At 43.9% G+C, this 20,018-nt stretch overlaps 1 protein-coding gene across 6 annotated transcripts in view; it reads left to right on the top strand.

The window, feature by feature from the left end:
* The window catches only part of SPIDR (scaffold protein involved in DNA repair), a 265,133-nt gene that overhangs the window by 159,812 nt on the left and 85,303 nt on the right, over positions 1 to 20,018 (top strand). For all 6 annotated transcript variants that reach the window (XM_070477068.1, XM_070477067.1, XM_070477066.1 and 3 more), the window contains 2 exons: positions 11,627 to 11,822; positions 13,391 to 13,620. In XM_070477068.1, the coding sequence (XP_070333169.1) occupies positions 11,627 to 11,822; positions 13,391 to 13,620 (426 nt within the window). The remainder of the gene's footprint in view (positions 1 to 11,626; positions 11,823 to 13,390; positions 13,621 to 20,018) is intronic.

The raw sequence follows: 20,018 nt of genomic DNA, 5'->3' as shown, positions 1-20,018 counted from the left end.
ACCCTGAATAGCCAAAATAATCCTGAAAAAAAAGACTAAATCTAGAAGACTCACAATCTTCATTTCAAAATTACTGCAAAGCTATAATAATCAGTAATGTGATTGTGACATAAAGGCAGACGTATAGACAGTGAGTTGAACAGAATACCGAAGATAAACCCTTATATATATGATCAATGGAATGCTGACACAGGTGCCAAAGCCATTCATGTGGAAAGGATAGTCTTCTCAACAAATGATGGCTGGGAGAATCAGATGTCTGTATGCAGAAGAGTGAGGTTAAAGTAGACAAGGAATATGAACAAACATTTCTGCAGAGAAGACACACAAATGCCAGTAAGAATGATGGTTTTCCAGACAGACTGCCTCTACTCAGGTCTTGGCCTCCTACTTACTAGCTATGTATTCTTATTGCACTTCTCTGTGCTTCAGGGGGTCTCCTTTGAGGTTAAAGGCGTTCCTGAGTGGAGGGTGTCTGGCACCTAAGAAGCATGAGGAAATGTTTGCTCTCTTGATTGTCGTCATATGCTTGGCCACATCCAGGTGCCAGTGCAGGCGTCTGCACCCTGGTTCCTGTCCTGCTTTTCACTCATCTTCCAAGCAGACCACAGGCTTCACCTCTAAAATGCAGATGATTCTGTGTGCCCTACTTTCCTCTCAGGGTAGTTACCAGAATCAAGTGAGATAATTTAAGGGAAAGTAATTTATAAAATGTTCATTTAATTAGTGCATGAAACATAAACATAATAATAAACATTATTATAATTACTAAGCATTGATATAATTAACACAACAATGCATGTTATTTTTATGCTTTCCCTCTCCTAATAGACTAAGATTCTTATTGTGTTCATCCTATTCTTATTTGTATCATTTGGTTTACTGAGTAATTTCTTGTGTATAATAGTGTTCAGTAAATGTACTAGAGAAGAATTTAACTGATATGGTATAAACTTTTTATTTTTAAAATTTATTTATTTTTGGCAGTGCTGGGTCTTGCTTGCTCTATATGATCTCTTCTCTAGATGTGATGAGTGAGGGCTACTTTCTTTGTCGTGGTGCACAGTCTTCTCATTGCAGTGGCTTCTCTTCTTGCAGAGCACCATGGGTTCCAGGGTGTGTGGGCTTTAGTAGTTGCGGCACACTGGCCTTAGAGCACAAGCTTGGTAGTTATGGCACACAGGCTTAGTTGCCCCACAGCATGTAGAATCTTCCTGGACGAGGGATTGAATCCATGTCTCTGGGTATTGGCAGGTAAATTTGTAACCACTGGACCACCAGGGAAATTCTGAAATACTGTAGAATTTGTAATTATATGCAATACTTGAGTGTTGTTTTATTTTCTGAGAGGGTGCAGCAGGCTATTTTGAATTAATCTCGATAGCTGTTTGGTCTCTTTTGACAAAAATGACAAAAAGATCATCTCTTTTTATGCTTCCCTGATAGCTCAGACGGTAAAGAATCTGCCTGCAATGCAGGAGACCTGGGCTTGATCTCTGGATCAGAAAGATCCCCTGGAGAAGGGCTTGGCTACCTACTCCAGTGTTGGAGTGCTTGGAGAATTTCATGGACAGAGGAACCTGGCAGGCCACAGTCCATGGGATTGCAAACAGTCTGACACGACTGAGTGACTAACACTTTCGGAGTGATAATTTACAACCATAAGTATAGATATCTCTAAATATACATTTTAAGGGACTAAGAATTCAGTTTATATTATATTTAGTTGATAGTAATAAACTCATGAAAGAAGATAGAATCAATTGTAGAATTGTTTCCTTTGAAGATTCACTTTGCAAATTATAACCATTTTAAAGACAAAAATGAAATATGAAAAAGATTTCCATTTGTGTAAGTCTGTTCCCTCTTGCAGCTTCACACACATGGACTCAGTGTCTCTCTGGGAACTGGGGATCTGCCCTGCCTGTCCCCAGGAGCCCACTCAGTGGAGCCCAGAAAGAGGAGAGTGTTAAACAGTACCCATTGGATGGAAGGAAGGAACCCCATCATTGAGGAAAACAAATCCTTATGTGCTTGTCTTTGTATTAAGAAACAAGAATGATTTAAGTTTGTTAAGTAGAAAGTCATTTATGTTAATTTTTCAAATAGTATGTTGAATACAGGTGAGCCTGGTTCTATTTAAACATGTCTAAATTGCAAAGCGGAGCTTCTGCACGGTGAACTTACATCCTACTTGTCTCGATCAGGGCACTGGGCAAGCTCGTACCTGAGGAGACTTGGGAATGTGGGTGGGCGTTTGTAGCTTAAAGGTATGTTTCAGGCTGTGTTACTAGCCTTCCAGTGTGAGGAGTTGAAAGGGTAATGGCATACTAACTGCCCCATGGTCATACAGTCACTCTCAGATCAGGCAGGCTCAGGAGTCCTCGGTGATAAGTTGGGACCACCCTCAAATCCTGTTCTGCAGCCGTGTTTGTGGGACTGTGGCACCCAAGACCTGGTCTGGCAGCTCTGGGGGGACACGCTATCAGGTGGACTCACCTGGCGGAAGGTAGAGGTAGAAGCTAAGTGCAGGAGGTTTTGTCCCCTCCCCTGGGTTAATGCATAGGGCTGCAGCCTCAGCTCGTTGTGGGATCTCAAGGGAAGCTTATCTTTTGTGGGGCACACTCTCACTGTTTAAAGGCCCAAACTTGTATTTTTTTGTGTCTGGCTCTAGTTACTTTAGTATTTCTCCTGGGTGGGTGAAGCGCACAGAGATACTGGTTTTGATTTTGGCATATGACACACCCTGCTATGGTTTTGCTGTGCCCTGGTTGCTATGTGACGTTCTGAGGTTTCTGCCATTCTTGTTTGCCCTAATTTCTTTTTCGTGAAGGTAAGTTTTGCCATTCAAGAGAAATTGTGCTACTGCTTCTTCTAAGAGTGTTTTGAGCCCAGAACATTCTTATTCCTTTTATAATTTAAAGCGTGTCCTCTAATGAGTCTTGCACATTTATCTAATTCAGCTGACGCTCCTTCAGTTTGAAGCTAGACTAGGTTTTGTTTGTGGTAGTAATTAAACCCAGGCTTTGTGATTTTTGAGGACAGTCTTAATTTACTGATTCTCTGATTTTAGTAGTGTCAGCTTCAGTTCTTTTATGATCATTGTATTCCCAAATTTCTTTAAATGTCTTTTATTGTGAATCCTTTTGGTCTAAATTTCATAAAAATTTCAGTTTGGGACATTTTGTGGATTTTAGAAAAATATTTTTCAATTCACTAGAATTGTTTTTCTCCCTTTCTTTTCTTGACACACTATTCAAATACTATAGTCTGTTCCTCATTTTTTGTGTTATCTCAACTTTTATTTCTCTTTGTGAGCTCAAAGAATCAAACCATTAAAAAATTTGTTTTACATGTGAATACTGTCATCTTTTGTTGAGATGATCTTTGTTATGTATTATGTGACCATTATTAGAATTCCTTTTACAGAGCACTATTATGTTTCTGCCTTCATTGGTTTTTAGTGATCTGAATTTATTTGTAGATTAAATTATTTGTATGAATAGTTACTGTAATGTTTCTTGATAAAAGTGGATTTTTAAATCAACTTTGTATCTCCACTGGAATGAGAAACCTAGACAACAAGACAAGCTTAGCCGTTTTGACTGCTGTGGTTCTTCCGTCTGTCCTGAGCCAGGTTTTCCTTCAGAGCTCTAGTGAAGGTGAGCATAAGGAAAAACTTAGTCACTCCTCTGACTCCTGGCTTGCCTTGGGTCTTGTCACTTCATCTTTTTGTTTCTAAGTTTCATTTTTCTTTGAAAGTGGTCTCCACATTGAGGTTTGTGGTTATAGACATCTTAGAATTGAAGTTGGCTTTGTTACCTATGTATTCAGAAAGCCATATGTTTCTGATTAAAAAATCATATACCAAAGAGTTCTCACTTTCGATAGTTTTAGAAAAAACATCTTTTTTGTTTGTTTGTCTGTTTAAATAACATTAAGTTGTACTGAAATTGCAGCTTTAAATTGTTTGTAGCTGGAAAGATGCTATTTGGAAGTTTTCTAGAATGGATGAGTTTTTATACTCCAAGGTTGTTGTAGAATAATAATAATCATTTATATAAACCATTTTAATGTATCAAATACTTTGGTATCCATTGTTGTCTTAAAATCCTCAAACTTAAATGTTGTTATCCACCAGTACAAGACAAAAAGGATTCTGTTTGTTTAGGCAATGCAGTCCAGATTATCTGGCTTGTAAGTGACCAAATGGGATTTGAACCCAAATCTCTAGACTCACGTTCTTGTCCTACTCATGTACCAAACTGCTGCTCTGAATAGTCAATTTTTACCTAGAAAGAAGCATGGAGTGTAATGTTGCAAGTTTCTTAAAAAAAAAAAAAAAAAAAAGTGCATTTCATTGGGTTGGCCAAAAAGTTCATCCAGGTTTTTGTAAGATGTAACAGAAAAACTCAATTTTCGGCCAAGCCAGTACTTGCAGCCTTGTCTTCCAACTCTGGATGAGTTGTGAGGGAGGCGCTGTTCACTCTGTCACATGAAGAAAATGCTTCATCGCTTTGTGATTTTTATCTTGCAGCCATTGAGCTGTGGCCAGAGACATTAGGTATAATTTCTTTCTCTTTTTTTCTGCTGCGTGGAGTGAGATCTTTATTGTTAATTCAAAGGTGAGAAGGCCAAACCCTGCCAATCAGTGAGTTAAAGCCTTAGATTTGTACAGCTCACCAGATGGGATGGGAGAGCAAAAGAGGAAGTGCTGCCTTCGTACAAGTCCTGGCAAAGCCATAAGGCTCCGCCAAGAAGCTTCCTGCCCTTTATGCAGGAAGTCCTGACAGTGGAGCAGGTGTTTTGTAGCTAAAAAGAGTGAACTTGAGAGGGCTACCAGTCTCTTGAGTGAAGTTAGGAAGGTGTGATGGTCGTGGTGTGTTTCTAGAGCAGTAATCCTCAGAGTGTGGTGAGGGGACCAGCAGCGTCCCCGTGGAGCCTGTAACCAACACAGGTTAGGCCGCCCCTCCCCACACTCCTGAATCAGAGGCTCAGGGTGTGGGGCCCAGCAGTGGGTGTTATAACAAGCCTGTAGTTCTGATTCATGCTCCAGTTTAAACTTTCTGTGCTGGAGTCACATTAAAAGGTAAAGTCTGTAAGTAAAGGTTTCACATAGGCCCTGAGAGAGCAGTGTGGCAACGTGGGAATACATGTAGGTTTGTGTTCAGGAGATGCTTATGACTTTACAGATAGAGGCCAGCCGCAACCGATCCTGAGGCATTAGGTTTCTGACTGCACTGTCCTTGTTAATGCAGATATTAACATTGTCATAAAGATTGCTATTTCTGATTTTCAAGAAACAGAAGTGAATAGAGCAGGGAGAATCCTTTACCCAGAAACCACAGCTGTAGGAAGTCCAGCCACAGCACTGTGGTGTATAACCTGGTGGAATATGCTTTAATGAAGCAAAGTGGCTGAAAGATGGTAGTCCACTTTCCAAGTACTCTTTAAAGGTGGTACTGTTGTGGTGGAAATCTGAACTTAGAGACAGGTAGACAGACAATAGAACTGAGGTGCTGAGGAAGAGATGGGACAAGGAGCATGTTAACTTTTACTAGTTGGGTCAGTTTGGACTCATTTGAGAGTTACTCACAGGAAGTGGTTGTTGCTTAGTTTATTCAAGTAATGAGGCAGTCTATTGTTAAGTAAAAGGTTGAGTCAAGTCTCTTATTTCTATCTATTAAAGAATACATTTTTATGGTAGGAAAAGAAGTCAATAATATAAAGAAGAGCATTCAAACTTACTGGTATATAATCCTTTCATTTAAGGATAAATTGTTTAGTTTTCTGGTGCAATTCATCTCATCACTTCCTCCTTGTAAGAATATTATATAAACGATATGTAGTCTTACTACCGAATCTCATAGTTCATACAAGCCTGAGTCTGTGTCTCTAATTCAACAACGTAACGGTTGTCACCCACGGTGTCATTACCCACAGGGGCTACTCTTTGTTGCTGTGCACTGGCTTCTCATCACGGCAGCTTATCGTGTTACGGAGCCGGGGCTCTGGGGGCCTCAGCAGTGGTGGCAGGTGGGGTCGCTAGTTGCGGCTCCCAGGCTCTAGAGCACAGGCTCGGTAGCTGTGGTACACCGGCTTAGTTGCTCTGTGACACGTGGGATCTTCCTGGACCAGGAATCGACCTGTGTCTCCTGCATTGGCAGATGGATTCTTTACCACTGAGCCCTCAGGGAAGACCCCTACTTTTTCTTTAATTAGGATTCTTTATGCTAATCATTTGTAGAGCTGTTTCATTGTTTTTCTAGTTTTTATTAGAAAGTTAGCTTCTTTGCTGTATTTCACTATATGAGTATGACTAATGTTTTTGTGTGTGTTTTTCTCCACATCTCTGATTATTTCATTGGTATAGATTTTTAACAATGACTTTTTTGAATAAAAATGTATGAACGTTTTTAAGGCCTTTAATTACCCAGTTCTATGTAGAAGTACATATACTAGCATGAACCCAGAGGAAACTAAATTTTTTAAAGATTTCCTGTCTTACACTGGAAATACTGTTAACATCTAGAGATTTTTTAAATAGCTAATATATTAGGTACTATTTTAATTAGTAGCCAGTGTGCATGCCAAGCCTGGTATGTAGTCATCTCTGTTTCTGGCTTGTATATTGGAATGTATGCACCTAGTCTCACAGTAACAACATTAAGTAGGCATGACCCCCATTTTAGTTATGAAAAAATCTAAGTAATTTGAGAAAATCTAAGTAATTTGATGAAGATAAAATTGGCAGCGTGTAGCACAGCTAGAATTTAAACCGAGGTCAGTCTGACATCAGACCATGCTTTTCCTGCTTTCTTTTTTTCTGCATTTACTGTTATATTTTGCCAGAATTTTTGTTACTGAATAAAAGTGTGGGATTTGTGCCTTGAAGATAAAGTTTACACCTACTGCCAGAAAAGTGGTGGTTCTTTCTTTAAACTGGAATTTCCAGTGACCTATGCCTGAAAAAGGATATGGTCAGAAACTTATGTTAGTGTGGAGAATTAGGCTTCTGGTTTATAGAGGAAGAAACTTATGTTAGTGTAGAGAATTAGACTTCTGGTTTACAGAGGTCAGAAACTTATGTTGATGTAGAGAATTAGACTTCTGATTTATAGAGGAAGTCTGTCTCACATTTTATATTCTTCCATGAATTCATCTTTAATGTATTTTGCTGTCCACTTTAGAATGGAAATAAACTGTTCATCAGTGATGTGTTTATTTGGATAAAAAAAGGAATTAAACAGTGTCTACTCTGGGAATTTAAAATAACATAGTTATAAATATCTGTGTTCTACTTCAGTGTTTTTATCAGCTTTTTAGGTAATGTGGGTGTTATTTGGATAGGAAGGTAAAAAGAAACATATTTGAACCCAGGTGATAAATCTTGTCAAATTAGAAGTTGAAAATAAAGGGACTATGAACTGTAAACTTACTGTTTCTTAAATTGGTTTTATTCTTCAGTTTAGAGATATTTTCTAGACTATGGTTTTAAATTTTTTAGAATAAATCTGATTTTTGGTGAGGAGAGGAGTTGCCCATTCACTCTTTGAATAATTGAAAATGTGGGCAGGATATTATGCTGTTTTTAAAAATTCATGAAAACACTGCTAACACTGTCTTGTTTGCCAGCTTGGGTTTCACGCAGGGATTCATATGCTGGTATCTGGGGGAGGGGCCAGATGGGTCTGAGCTTGTGCCGTGGCTCAGAAGTCATGAGGTGCAATAGCCTTCTCAAATTCAACAAGTTGATTGATGAAAAAGGGCTTACCAGGTGAATGGAATGTGGCTTATTTTCTGTCTGGAGAATGAAGTTCTCTGATAGCTGCGTGGAACTCTGTGCGGTGATCTGTGCTGCCCAGTGTGGTACCGACCACATCGCAGACTGGACATGTGGTCCTGTACCTTGGGATCTGTATTGTAGATTTTGTTTTCTTTCATTTTATTTAAAATCTATTTGCCGCAACGGCTGCCTTACAGGTACGGGTGTAGAAAGTGGCTCTGAGGTTCTGTTGTCCCCAGAGACCTTTGTGCATCTGCTCTTATGTCCCTGCGTGGCAGCTTGTCAGATGGGCCCCCACACTGTCTCCCACTGTCCTGGTAGCTCCGCTGATTGGTGCGCCGGCCGCTGCCTGGCAACTGTGCCACTTGCTGTCCCGTGCCCTGTCCTTCCGGGAACAGTGCAGGACCTTTCTGGTCATATTCCGTGGTGGGTCCCATCCTCCCACCAGGAAAGAGAAGAGACTGGCTTTAAAGCCGTTGGCTTGTGTTTCAGCCTGTCGTGGACCCTTGCCGTGGACACGGTTGTTATCGTACTTCCTCTGAAAATGCAGACAGGCCTCCTCATTGTGAAGAGGACTGACTGAGAGTGTGGCCAGTGCAGTCGCGCCCAGAGCAGAATCCAACCAGAGAGGATCAACAGCACAGGAGTCTTCGTGCACATGAGCACATGGAGGCAGCGAGGGGGCAGGATTTTCTGCTCATGGCATAGACTTCTCACTGACCTTTAGGCGGAGAAAGAAGATGGGCCACAGGCAAATAACACTGAGTTACCCTAAACAAGAGACAGTGACTACTGTGAAGTGACTGAAGATGTAATTCTTGGAGGAGCAGCAGTACTGGAAGCCTCCATCTACTTGTGCAAAGCTGTTCCCAGAACTCCACACCATGCTGTTACTTCATCTTTGAAGACATCTCTGTGCTGCTTATAGCTACTCTTCATGCCCCCGTGTTATACAGCCTGAGTCATCAGTTACATTTGCCCATATTCACACAGCTAGTGAGTAGCAAAGCCAGGGTTCAAACCCAGGCCTCCTAGAATCCAAACCATGTCTTTCCTCCCACCTCCCAAGCCATCGCGTGCTGTGCACTGGGGCTCTGTGCCTGCACCTGTCCCCTCCGACCTTCCGTCCTTCCACGGCCTGATGTGAAATGTGTGCCACGGCCAGATTCCTCCTCTAAAGAACATGGACACGGTTGTGTAAGGTCTGGTTTATCTGTTGAGAAGGCACGCTCATTTCTTTATAAACACATCTGATGAATAAAAATAAAGTGGTTTTGGTTCCATTAATTTAGGAAGCATTTATTGAGTCCCTTACACATGTCAGGTACTGTCTGGCACTCAGAAACAAAGATAAAGGAGAGACAGATGATCTGTTCTAGGATTTGAGGGGTTTAGTTGTAGAGGCCAACATAAACATTTTGAAAAGCACTAGCAAGTCCAGAGAGAAGAGGTGCTTTTGCCACAGAAGCCAGGAAAAGGGGCGACATCCATTCAAAAAACATTTTTATTTGTATGAAATAATGATTGTTGTACCAACCAGACAAGACCTCTCACAGGGATAACAATCTCTAGATGACTTAATTACTTGGAGAGCTCCATCCTTTTCTCCCCTCAGAAGCCTGGGCTCCGGCAGCACCGGCGTTCTACTTCTCTCAGGTGTTCCCTTGGTGTCTGTCCCCTTGTGGACTGTCTTCCCCTCAGCCTGCCCCACATGCTGGTGGGAGACGTGGATACCAGCCAGCTCTGTCCTCGGGCTTCCCGTTGAGACGAAATTGTAAACAAAATTGATTGCTGATCTCAGGTATGTTTTCAGTGGAAAGTAGATTAAGACTAGGCTTATGTTTTTCTGACAACTACAGTTCTCAGTCTGACTTTTTAGCTAACTAGCCATTAAAATAGAGAAGGAAAGAAGGAAGGAAATTCCTTTCGTTTGTTTTCTTTAGGTCATAGCATCAATCCTAGAGTTGTCTTTGCCACCCACCAGATTTGAACACCTTCTTCCTAGACAGTAAATAAGCACATTGCTCTTCTTTGTGATGTGAAAGAAATACTGTTTGTTCTGAGCTGCTAATGGGATATTTCACACTTGGGCAGGGTTGACAAGCACTGGGAAAGAGATTTCACTTGGTTTTCCTTCTGGACCCTTGGTGACATTAAAAAACAGTCTATCTTTCCCTGTTTACCTGAATTCTGTTCATAACAGACTCAGTAAAGAACAATGGGAATGGTTCTTTGTGAAAGCAAACATTCTGACAAATTACTGTTTCTATTTGAATATACAGGGTTCTCTCTCTCTCTCTCTTTTCTAAAGTGACCTTCAGTAGAAGCCCTGGTGCTTGGCTCCACACCCTAGGTTTCTGTGTGTGTCCCTGTGTGTGACTCCCCGGCAGCCTGTCCCGCCACCGCTGCAGCCTCGTCAGGGAGCCCTGAGAGAGGGCTGGAAAGTAAACACATTCTTCATATTCCTTAACAGAAGAATCCGTACAGGCCCAGCCTCATGTTGATGTTCACTGCTGGTGTTGGTTGTCAGGTGATTTATCAAGTGAGCTTTAACACCTTGTTGTTCAGCTACTAGTCATGTCTCTTTGGGACCCCATGGACTGCAGCACACCAGTCTTCCCTGTCCTTCACCATCTCCGAGCTTGCTCAAACTCATGTCTGTTGAGTCAGTGATGCCATCCAACCATCTCATCCTCGGTTGCCCCCTTCTCCTCCTGGCCTCAGTCTTTGTGTAACAAGTGATTTTAGATGGTAACTGTGCATGTTAGGTATTATGAGGTCCTGGATCTTATTTAAACCAACTTTAGCTGGCTTTGTCTGATACGGCTCTGAGAAGAGAAGTGGGGGGTTGGGGGGATTCTCTCTACCAGGTGGAGGGAGATGTCAGGATACCCCTCGTCCCTGCCCCCTACTTGGCCCCCTCTGACTGCAGTGGACAGTTGTAGGAGACTGGGTTGTGGGAAAAGCCCTGACCCTGCTGCATGGGCTGGAGGTGGGGCTTGGTTCTAGGTGTCGGGCATCACTCCTGTGATGGCAGTGTGGGCAGCCCCATGACAGCCTGTCGAGGGCCATGTGTGGGCTCCTCTTGCCCTTGGCTGGTGTGTGTGGCCATGGGTCACGGTTTTTCTGTGATATTTGCCTAAAAGGAAACCGCTAAACACTTTCTGTCTCACTGGGCTGCCCCTTCCTTGTCTTCAGTCGGAGAAAGTGAACTTTTGAGGGTGTTTTTGTCTGCTCCTCTTCCCTTTCAGCATCTTCTCATTCTGTTTCTGTGCAGCATCAGGCATTCCCTGTGTCTAGGGGGAGAAACAGGGGAAAGTGTATCTCCTCCATCTTCCTGGGATGGAGGTCCTAAATCTCCCTTAACGTTATGCAGCTCCACCTGTGTGAGGAATGTGCCTTAAAGAGTCTGAGAGGCACCGGTAGAACCTAGTCCTGTGAGCTACTGCAGTGACTGTCCCTTTGGTAGCGAAGGTGGAGTTCCTTCGGTGTCTGACATCTCTTGTCTGAAAGAGGCGAGCTGTCTTGTAACGTTCCCTTAAGTGTCGGGCAGCTCTGTGCCCCTCACCTCTGGAACCAGCCCCGAGGGGGCCCTGAGGCTGCCTTCAGCGGCTCGCACTGGCTGGGGTGTGGTCGCCTCCTGCACCCTGACTCCTGAGGCAGAACCTGTTCCAAGCAGCAGAGCAGATGCACTGACGCTGTGTGAGGCCAGGGCGCTGTCCCTGGGGCTGGCTTATGTCTGTAGCCATCACGCCATTGCCCTTTGTACTCGAGATCTAGCAAGAAAGTGAGAGGAATCCAGCATTGCAAATAAATTTTTGTGTTTCTTTCCCTTTCTAGGCAAAAGCTTATTATTCCAGGTGGAAGTTGCCCTGTTATTCTGAATACTTACTTTTGTCAGAAAGTTGTTGCCAAAGGAGATTCAGAAGCATCACGTGATGGGCATGAGTGTGACACGCCCTGTCCGAGGAGGAGCAGCACTCTGGCTCAGGTGTTCCAGTTTAAGGGCCTAACCGAGAGGTCACGTGAAAACAAGGTAAACTGTCCTCAACTTAGAAGTTTTCACTTTGTAATAATACTGCATTTAAAGGCCAGGTATTTATAGGAGTGTTTTCCTTTGGTCTTCTTCAAGTATTCAACACACATCTATGTCATATTTAATTTATTAAAATATGAGTTTTTTTCTGTTCTCATAACTGCCTAAGAGCTTACTTAAGCCTCTTTTATTTATTTTAAAAAATCATCTTTTTCTTTTTCTTGATGTTTGTTACCCTGGGGATAAAGACAGTTGCGTAAACAAGGTTACACACTGGAGATTGCTTTTTGGAATGTTAGTGACCCTGAGCCATGACTGCCTATGATGATGAACTTGGGGAGCGCTAAGCCACACTTGCGGTGGGCAAGAGGACACTCCTGGGGTGCTGTGTGCTCCAAGTGTCTGACTCCAGCGCAGCTACCTCGGGTCGCCTGGCTCCCCGCATCAGCATTGAGGGGAATGTTGAGGGTGACCACCTGAGGGGAAACCAGAAAGCAAAGCAAATGGACTTTCATCCTGCTTTGTATCTGTGGAATCAAGCAGGGCCTCCCTTTGACTGTCAGAACATGTGTCTGGAGGGAATTATGTGAAATCTCCCTTTAATCAATTTAACAGATGTACAGTATATGGCCCAAAGTGTATTACTGCTTTAACACACAGTTTCAAACAAGTGTGTGATATTAAATTCATGAGATGTGTCTTCATCTGCCATCTGCGCCAGGGTAGCTGCCAGAGAGCTTGGTGTTGAGAGTGCGGACTGTGGACCTCGGTGCCGAGTTCGGGTCCTGCCTCAGCATGCCTGTCTGTATAACAGTGGTGATGGTGCAGCCTGCCTCCTTGGGTTGTGAGGGTCACATGTTTGTTACACAAGCACAGGATATAGAGAACAGTGCTGGGATGCAGAGGGCACAGTCTTCTAGAGGGGCTGTCCTCTTGTGAAGGTGTTCACCAGGATTGTTGAGGTGTCTCCTATGGTTCACAGGAATGTGCAGAGTGCTGGCACTTCACAGTAACCCTAGTCCTTCTTTTGTAGTTTGTACTTTGAGATTGTTACCTCATAGAAGAAAACTTTTTAAATTACCATGAGGTATTTTATTTTATTTTTTCCATTTATTTTTATTAGTTGGAGGCTAATTACTTTACACTATTGTAGTGGTTTTTGTCATACATTGACATGAATCAGCCATGGAGTTACATGTATTCCCCATCCCGATCCCCACTCCCACCTCCCTCTCCACCTGATCCCTCTGGGTCTTCCCAGTGCACCAGGCCCAAGCACTTGTCTCATGCATCCAGCCTGGGCTGGTGATCTGTTTCACCCTAGATAATATACATGTTTCGAGGTATTTTAATAGGAGTCCTTTCTGCATGTTCTCAAACCCCCGAGATGGTCTGTGCTCCTCAGCTCGCCATGGCCTCACAGGTGACCCACAGATAGGAGCCCTGAGCTGCGGGTGTGCATTTGTCCTGGTCATTCCTTGAGTGTCCTACAGTCACACCGGCTGCCACATTCAGGATGGTACCCTCATGAGCTAGACTGCAAGTGTTCCCTTTGCGTGTCTCGTCAGATTCTGTGTGAGGGTCACACTGCGGTGGGCACAGACCAGAACCTCCATCCTGGGCAAGCGGAGCCGTGCGTCCCCAGCCAAGCTCCCCCGAGGGATTCTCTGCTGGATGCAGTCGAGAGCCACGGAGCTGCTGCCTGGACAGGAGTGGGCGTGCGAGTGGTGGTGCAGAGAGTGTACTCCCTGCCCTGCAGAAGCCAGCAGGCAGACAGCACAGACCCACCCAGAGCACGGTGAGTACGGACATGGGTGCTGGGCCCACACATCTGCACAGAGGGGAGGCTCTTCTTAGAGCAGTTTCCTCACCATGCACAGGGGTGGTTTTTCTTTGGTTGGTTTTCGTTTATATCAAAATTTGGGACACCTCGTATGACAGAGGATTTTGTCCACGTATAGTTATCTAAATGTACTCAGTTGCTCAGTTGTGGCCAACTCTTTGTGACCCTGTGGACTATAGCCTGCCAGCTTCCTCTGTCCATGGAATTTTCCAGGCAAGAATACGGAGTAGGTTGCCATTTCCTCTTCCAGTTTATCTAAATAGACCTAGTAGAAAAGTTAGTCACATTTACTTTTACCTTTGATAGTTCATGTTATTGAAAGTCATACAAGTATGATTGGTATTATTCTAAAAGAGCCAAGGCAGGGTTAAAAAGACCATGGCATCAGATGTCAAGTTTTATGTCTTAGAAATGTAAAGAAATGGCAGCTGGTGAGCCTGTGGCTCTCAGATGGGGCTCTTGAGTCAGCATCGGTATTGCCACAGGATCTGTGAGCGGTGCGGACGCTGCTCACTGCCCTCGCCTGTGCGGCAGCCACTGACCACGCAGGCAGTATGGCTGCTGAGGCCAAGCAGCCACATTTATAATATCAGTGAAGTTTAATTAAGTCACTTTAGGTAGCCCCCTGTGGACAGTGGCTGCCCTGGTGCCCTGTGTAGCTCGACAGCTGTGGGAGCAAGGGCAGACCTGTGATTCACAGTGCTTCGCTCCAGCAGATGGTGGGAGTGGCATCTTTCTACTCACATTTAGACTCTTCCTGGTTGTGTGTTTTCACATAGCTGTAGACACACAGTTGAGTAAGAGTTTCATTATCCTTGTCAGACCCTTCTGAGGTTATCTTTCTATGTTAAATTGCCCTCAAAGCAGTAAGACATATTTATACAAGAATAGAAATTAAAAGCATAGATACCAGTTTATCTAACAATCATTTTGTCCCTCTACTGTTAGAAAAACACATATTGAAGAAATAATAAGTCACAGTCGTCCTGTCCTTACGGTGCCGTCTGATGTTATTCAGAAGGAGCGGCAGGAAGCACCGCTCTGTTACCTGTCAGTCTCCTTCCCGTGAACTGCAGCTTATTTTGAAGGACTGTGAATTTCACAAAGTCCTTTGAGGTGCAGAGTTTACAGAATATTTCTTGTGTAATTATTGAAAAGTTTATGTTTATTCTGTTTGGAATATGTGTGAAACCAGTTTATCCATCTTCAGGTCTTTAACACACTTGTAGCTGTCGACCAGTTTTGTGCTAGACTTAAAATTGTGCCCTTCTAAGCAGAATTACCTGAGACAGTTACAGATCAGACAAAGGTTTTGTCTTGCTTGGCTGCTTCTGCGGTCTGTGACCGGGCTGGGCTTTGAGGAGGAGATCCTAAGGCCCTCAGAGCACCACCCCCATGAGGTGGGCCCCGCAGGAGCTGAGGTAGTGGCACGAGGATCAGAAGAGCTGGCAGTGAGCAGCCAGCTCCTTGGATGCCGCCTGCCCCCCCAGCTCTGCGGTGACACCTGTTTTACCTGTTGAGCAAAGAGAAGACGTTAGAAGGGATACCGCTGCCAGTGGTCAGCCTGTGAGTACTTTGGGTTTGTGCCTTATAACACACCCGGGACATATTGACTGAGGCTGTGCTCACAGTGGATTGAAGGCAGGGCAGGCATAAAGTTCAGAAATAAGAAAGCAACACTGAGTTATTCAGATGTAATGAATATGCATCAGTGGGCATGGGGACTTCTTGTAGCACATGTGAGATTGTAAACAGAGGCTGGAGGACAGTAACCTAATTCACAGATGAGAGCGCTGGGCCTCGGAGATTGACTTGCTGACAGTTATACGTGGATGAAAGAAAACCATCATGAGATATAGAATCCCCACATGACAGAGTTGTAGAGAACACTGGAGCTGAAAGAAAGGGAAGAACATTGAGTTGGAAGCAGGCTCTGTTTAGATGCCAGCTGATCAGGGGCCAGTCACCCTGGAAAGCTGGCACAGGACCTGAGTAGACTGTGCACCATGAGAAAGAGTGGTCCTTCTGGATGGAGGTCGTAGCGTTTGGCCTGGGGTGGAAGACCAGGCTTCTGTGATGTCTTTGGGGTACAGAAAGGTCTTACTGTATAATCCATAATTAGTTTTTCTAGATTCATTTGCTGTAATAATGATCAGGTTCTCCAGTATACAAATCCAATTAATATAGAAGGAACAAGACCCTTAGCCCTCTACTAATTCTCTGCTGGTGTGTATAAGGCACGCCCTTGAGAGCCACTCAGCAGCATGTGTCCTAGCGTGGACCTTCACACCTGCATGTGCAGCACGATACAAGGGGAGACAGCCTCAGAAGACTTAGGTGTGTTGCCCGGAATGCTCTTTTTCTATCAGCGATTTCTGCCTGTAACTTCCTGTCTGCTGGTAACTTCGAGCAGCCGTGCAGTGCACGGAGTCAGTCTTGTCCAGAGGCCTGAGCACGGAGAACATAGCAGGGAGACTCAACAATGAGGGCCGCTCCCCTGAGTTAGCTCACCTGCTTTTCCCCAAGTACCTCTGCTCCAGCAGTGAACTGAAGTCTTCTCTGATCACCATGTATTTCCTTAGAGCCAGAAATTGCCATGTCAGAGTAAATTGAGGCCTGTGCCTGTGCATAAACAGAAGCAAGTTTGTTTTCTGGGACTCTTGCTACAGTGATTCTCCCTTCCTGCCCAACCAGGTCAGATGCCCCCCGAGGAAACGTTGTGATGACTCTTATGTCTGACTTGGCACCTTGACCACATTTTGTCTGTCTGCTCCCAGCACTCTAGCCGTGTCACTTTTATGAGATCAGTCACAGCTTAGCTTCTGATGGCAGACAGCCCGATTTTTGTCACCTTTGAAATTAAGAGAAATTTATTTGAGGCCTGCCAGTCTTGAAGAGGGTCAGATAGATTTGTCCTCTAAGCTGTTAAGCATTAGCAAAAGTTTACGTTAGATTTCAGAAACGTCATATGTAAGTCTGCTGTCCATTGTTCTTCTGGATGACTTCTTTTAACTCACGCTATTAAAAAAAACATTTCTACTTGGTTTCTCAAGGTGTTGTATATCAGAGTAAGCCACATGAACTTTAGTTTTATAAGTCATTCAATCAAAAGTAACAGAAGCCAGACCCGAAGCACTCCCTAAACAGTAAGCAGGAAGTCTGTTCAGCGCCAGAACACACCTTTATCTGGACCCACTGCATGTTGGATGAGTGCTAGGTAAACACATGACTAATCAGACCACAGGCTTTTTTAGCCCAGGGGGAGCACGAGTTTCTACTGGAGGGAACTGCAGCAGAGAGTGGTGTCTAGACCACTCTACTCCCTGTCCATGGTGATTGACTTTCTTCCTCCCTTTCTGAAGCCATCACTTTCTTTTTCCTTGAGATGCTTAACTTAGGGACAGATCATTTTATCCCTCAGAGACACACATTGTTTCTAGCCTGTCACTGCAGAAACATTTATTGCGGGAGAGTTAGTCTTTCATGAGGGCATTGAATTCATAGAACTTGCTCAATGGTCTTGCATTTGGAGGAAAGCCTGGAAGGGACAGACCCTTCGTATTTAACTCTTTCAGGGGATTAGATCTGATAGACATAGTGGCCAAAGAACTATGGACTGAGGTTCGTTACATTGTACAGGAGGCAGGGATCAAGACCATCCATAAGAAAAAGAAATGCAAAAAGACAAAATGGCTGTTTGATGAGGCCTTACAAATAGCTGAGAAAAGAAGAGAAGCTAAAGGCAAAAGAGAAAAGGAAAGATATACCCATCTGAATGCAGAGTTCCAAAGAATAGCAAGAGATAAGAAAGGTTTCCTCACTGATCAGTGCAAAGAAATAGAGGAAAACAATAAAATGGGAAAGACTAGAGATCTCTTCAACAGAATTGGAGATATCAAGGGAACATTTCATGCAAAGGTGGGCACAATAAAGGACAGAAATGGTATGGACCTAACAGAAGCAGAAGATACTAAGAAGATGTGGCAGGAGTACACAGAAGATCTGTACAAAACAGAGCATCATGACCCAGATAACCACGAGGGTGTGATCACTCACCTAGAGTCAGACGTTCTGGAATGCGAAGTCAAGTGGGCCTTAGGAAGCATCACTACAAATAAAACTAGTGGAGGTGATGGAGTTCCAGTTGTGCTCTTTCAGATCCTAAAAGATGATGCTGTGAAGTGCTGCACTCAATATGTGAGCAAATTTGGAAAACTCCAGTGACCACAGGACTGGAAAAGGTCAGTTTTCATTCCAATCCCAAAGAAAGGCAATGCCAAAGAATGTTGAGTTTACCACACGATTGCACTCGTCTCACACGCTAGTAAAGTAATGATTAAAATTCTCCAAGCCAGCCTTCAACAGTACGTGAACCGTGAACTTCCAGATGTTCAAGCTGGATTTAGAAAAGGGAGAGGAAGCAGAGATCAAATTGCCAACATCTGTTGGATCATCAGAAAAGCAAGAGAGTTCCAGAAAAACATCTACTTTTGCTTTATTGACTACGTCAAAGCCTTTGACTGTGTGAATCACAACAAACTCTGGAAAATTCTTAAAGAGATGGGAATACAGACCACCTGACCTGCCTCCTGAGAAACTTGTATGCAGGTCAAGAAGCAACAGGTAGAACTGGACATGGAGCAACAGACTGGTTCCAAATTGGGGAAGGAGTACATCAAGGCTGTATATTGTCATCCTGCTTGTTTAACTTCTGTGTAGAGTACATCATGTGAAATGCTGGACTGGCTGAAGCACAAGCTGGAATCAAGATTGCTGAGAGAAATATCAATAACCTCAGATATGCAGATGACACCACCCTTATGGCAGAAAGTAAAGAGGAACTAAAGAGCCTCTTGATTTGAAAGTGGAAGAGGAGAGTAAAAAAGTTGGCTTAAAACTCAGCATTCAAAAAATGAAGATCATGGCATCCAGTCCCATCAGTTCATGGCAAATAGATGGGGAAACAATGGAAACAGTGACAGACTTTGTTTTTGGGGGCTCCAAACATCACTGCAGATGGTAATTGCAGCCATGAAATTAAAAGACACTTACTCCTTGGAAGAAAAGTTATGACCAACCTAGACAGCATATTAAAAAGCGGAGACATTACTCTGCCAACAAAAGTCCCATCTAGTCAAAGCTATGGTTTTTCCAGTAGTCATGGATGGGTGTGAGAGTTGGACCATAAAGAAAGCTGAGTGCCAAAGAACTGATGGTTTTGAACTGTGGTATTGGAGAAGACTCTTGAGAGACCCTTGGACTCTAAGGAGATCAAAACAGTCAGTCCTACAAGAAGTCAGTCCTGAATATTCATTGGAAGGACTGATGCTGAAGCTGAATCTCCAGTGCTTTGGCCACCTCAGGGGAAGAACTGACTCATTTGAAAAGACCCTGATGCTGGGAAACATTGAGGGCGGGAGGAGAAGGGGTTGACAGAGAATGAGATGGTTGGATGGCATCACTGACTCAATGGACATGAGTTTGAGCAAGCTCCGGGAGTTGGTGATGGACAGGGAAGCCTGGCATGCTGCAGTCCGTGGGGTCGCAAAGAGTCAGACACAATGAGTGACTGAACTGAACTAATGTTGTGTTTTTCTCAGTTGTGTCCAACTCTTTGTGACCTCAAGGGCAGTAGCCCACCTGGTTCCTCTGTCCATGGGATTCTCTAGGCAAGAATGCTGGAGTGGGTTGCCATTTCCTTCTCCGTAAGTTGCATTTTAGTTTCATGGAAATTCATTGAACTGAACTCAGGAAAGAAAAACATTTTCCTTTCTCTCTACTTTGATGTTTTACTCTCTTTTCATCTTTTGACCCTTACTTAAGTCTCTTGGCTTACATTTCTTCCTCTTTTCACTTCCTCTGGTCCTGGGTTGGGTTCTGGTTCTACACAGTTGACAAAACCAGGCGTTGTTCTGTGCTCATGGAGCATTGTCTGGTGAGGGAATCTCATACAAACCAATTGAAAATAAAGTCATTTATGATTTAAAGTTGTGCTCAGTGCTCTGGTGAGAACAAATGGGATACTCTGAGAGACAGCGAGTCGACAGAATTTAGTTTGGGGATAGAAGGGCCGTGTTCTGAGGCAGTGCTTCTTAAGTGACACTGGAAAGCTTAGAGGGTGTTGGATGAAAAAGAGATGAAAGAGAAGTGCCCACAGAGAGGGGGGGACCTTAAAGAGCTCCAAACAGGAAGGAGGTGGCAGAGTGGCAAGCAAGTGTGGGCCACGGGTGTGCCTGTCCGACAGACATGTCAGCTGTGGGATGGGAATGGTTTGGGAATGAGAGGACGTGGAGCACGGCCCCACTGGAAGCAGAGAGGCCCCGAGAAAGCTCCTGCCAGGCCCAGCACAAACC

This window comes from Odocoileus virginianus, chromosome 15, assembly GCF_023699985.2.
Source record: "Odocoileus virginianus isolate 20LAN1187 ecotype Illinois chromosome 15, Ovbor_1.2, whole genome shotgun sequence".
Taxonomy (NCBI): domain Eukaryota; kingdom Metazoa; phylum Chordata; class Mammalia; order Artiodactyla; family Cervidae; genus Odocoileus; species Odocoileus virginianus.
Note: the sequence above shows the minus strand (reverse complement) of the source record. Positions and strands in the feature narration are given on the sequence as shown.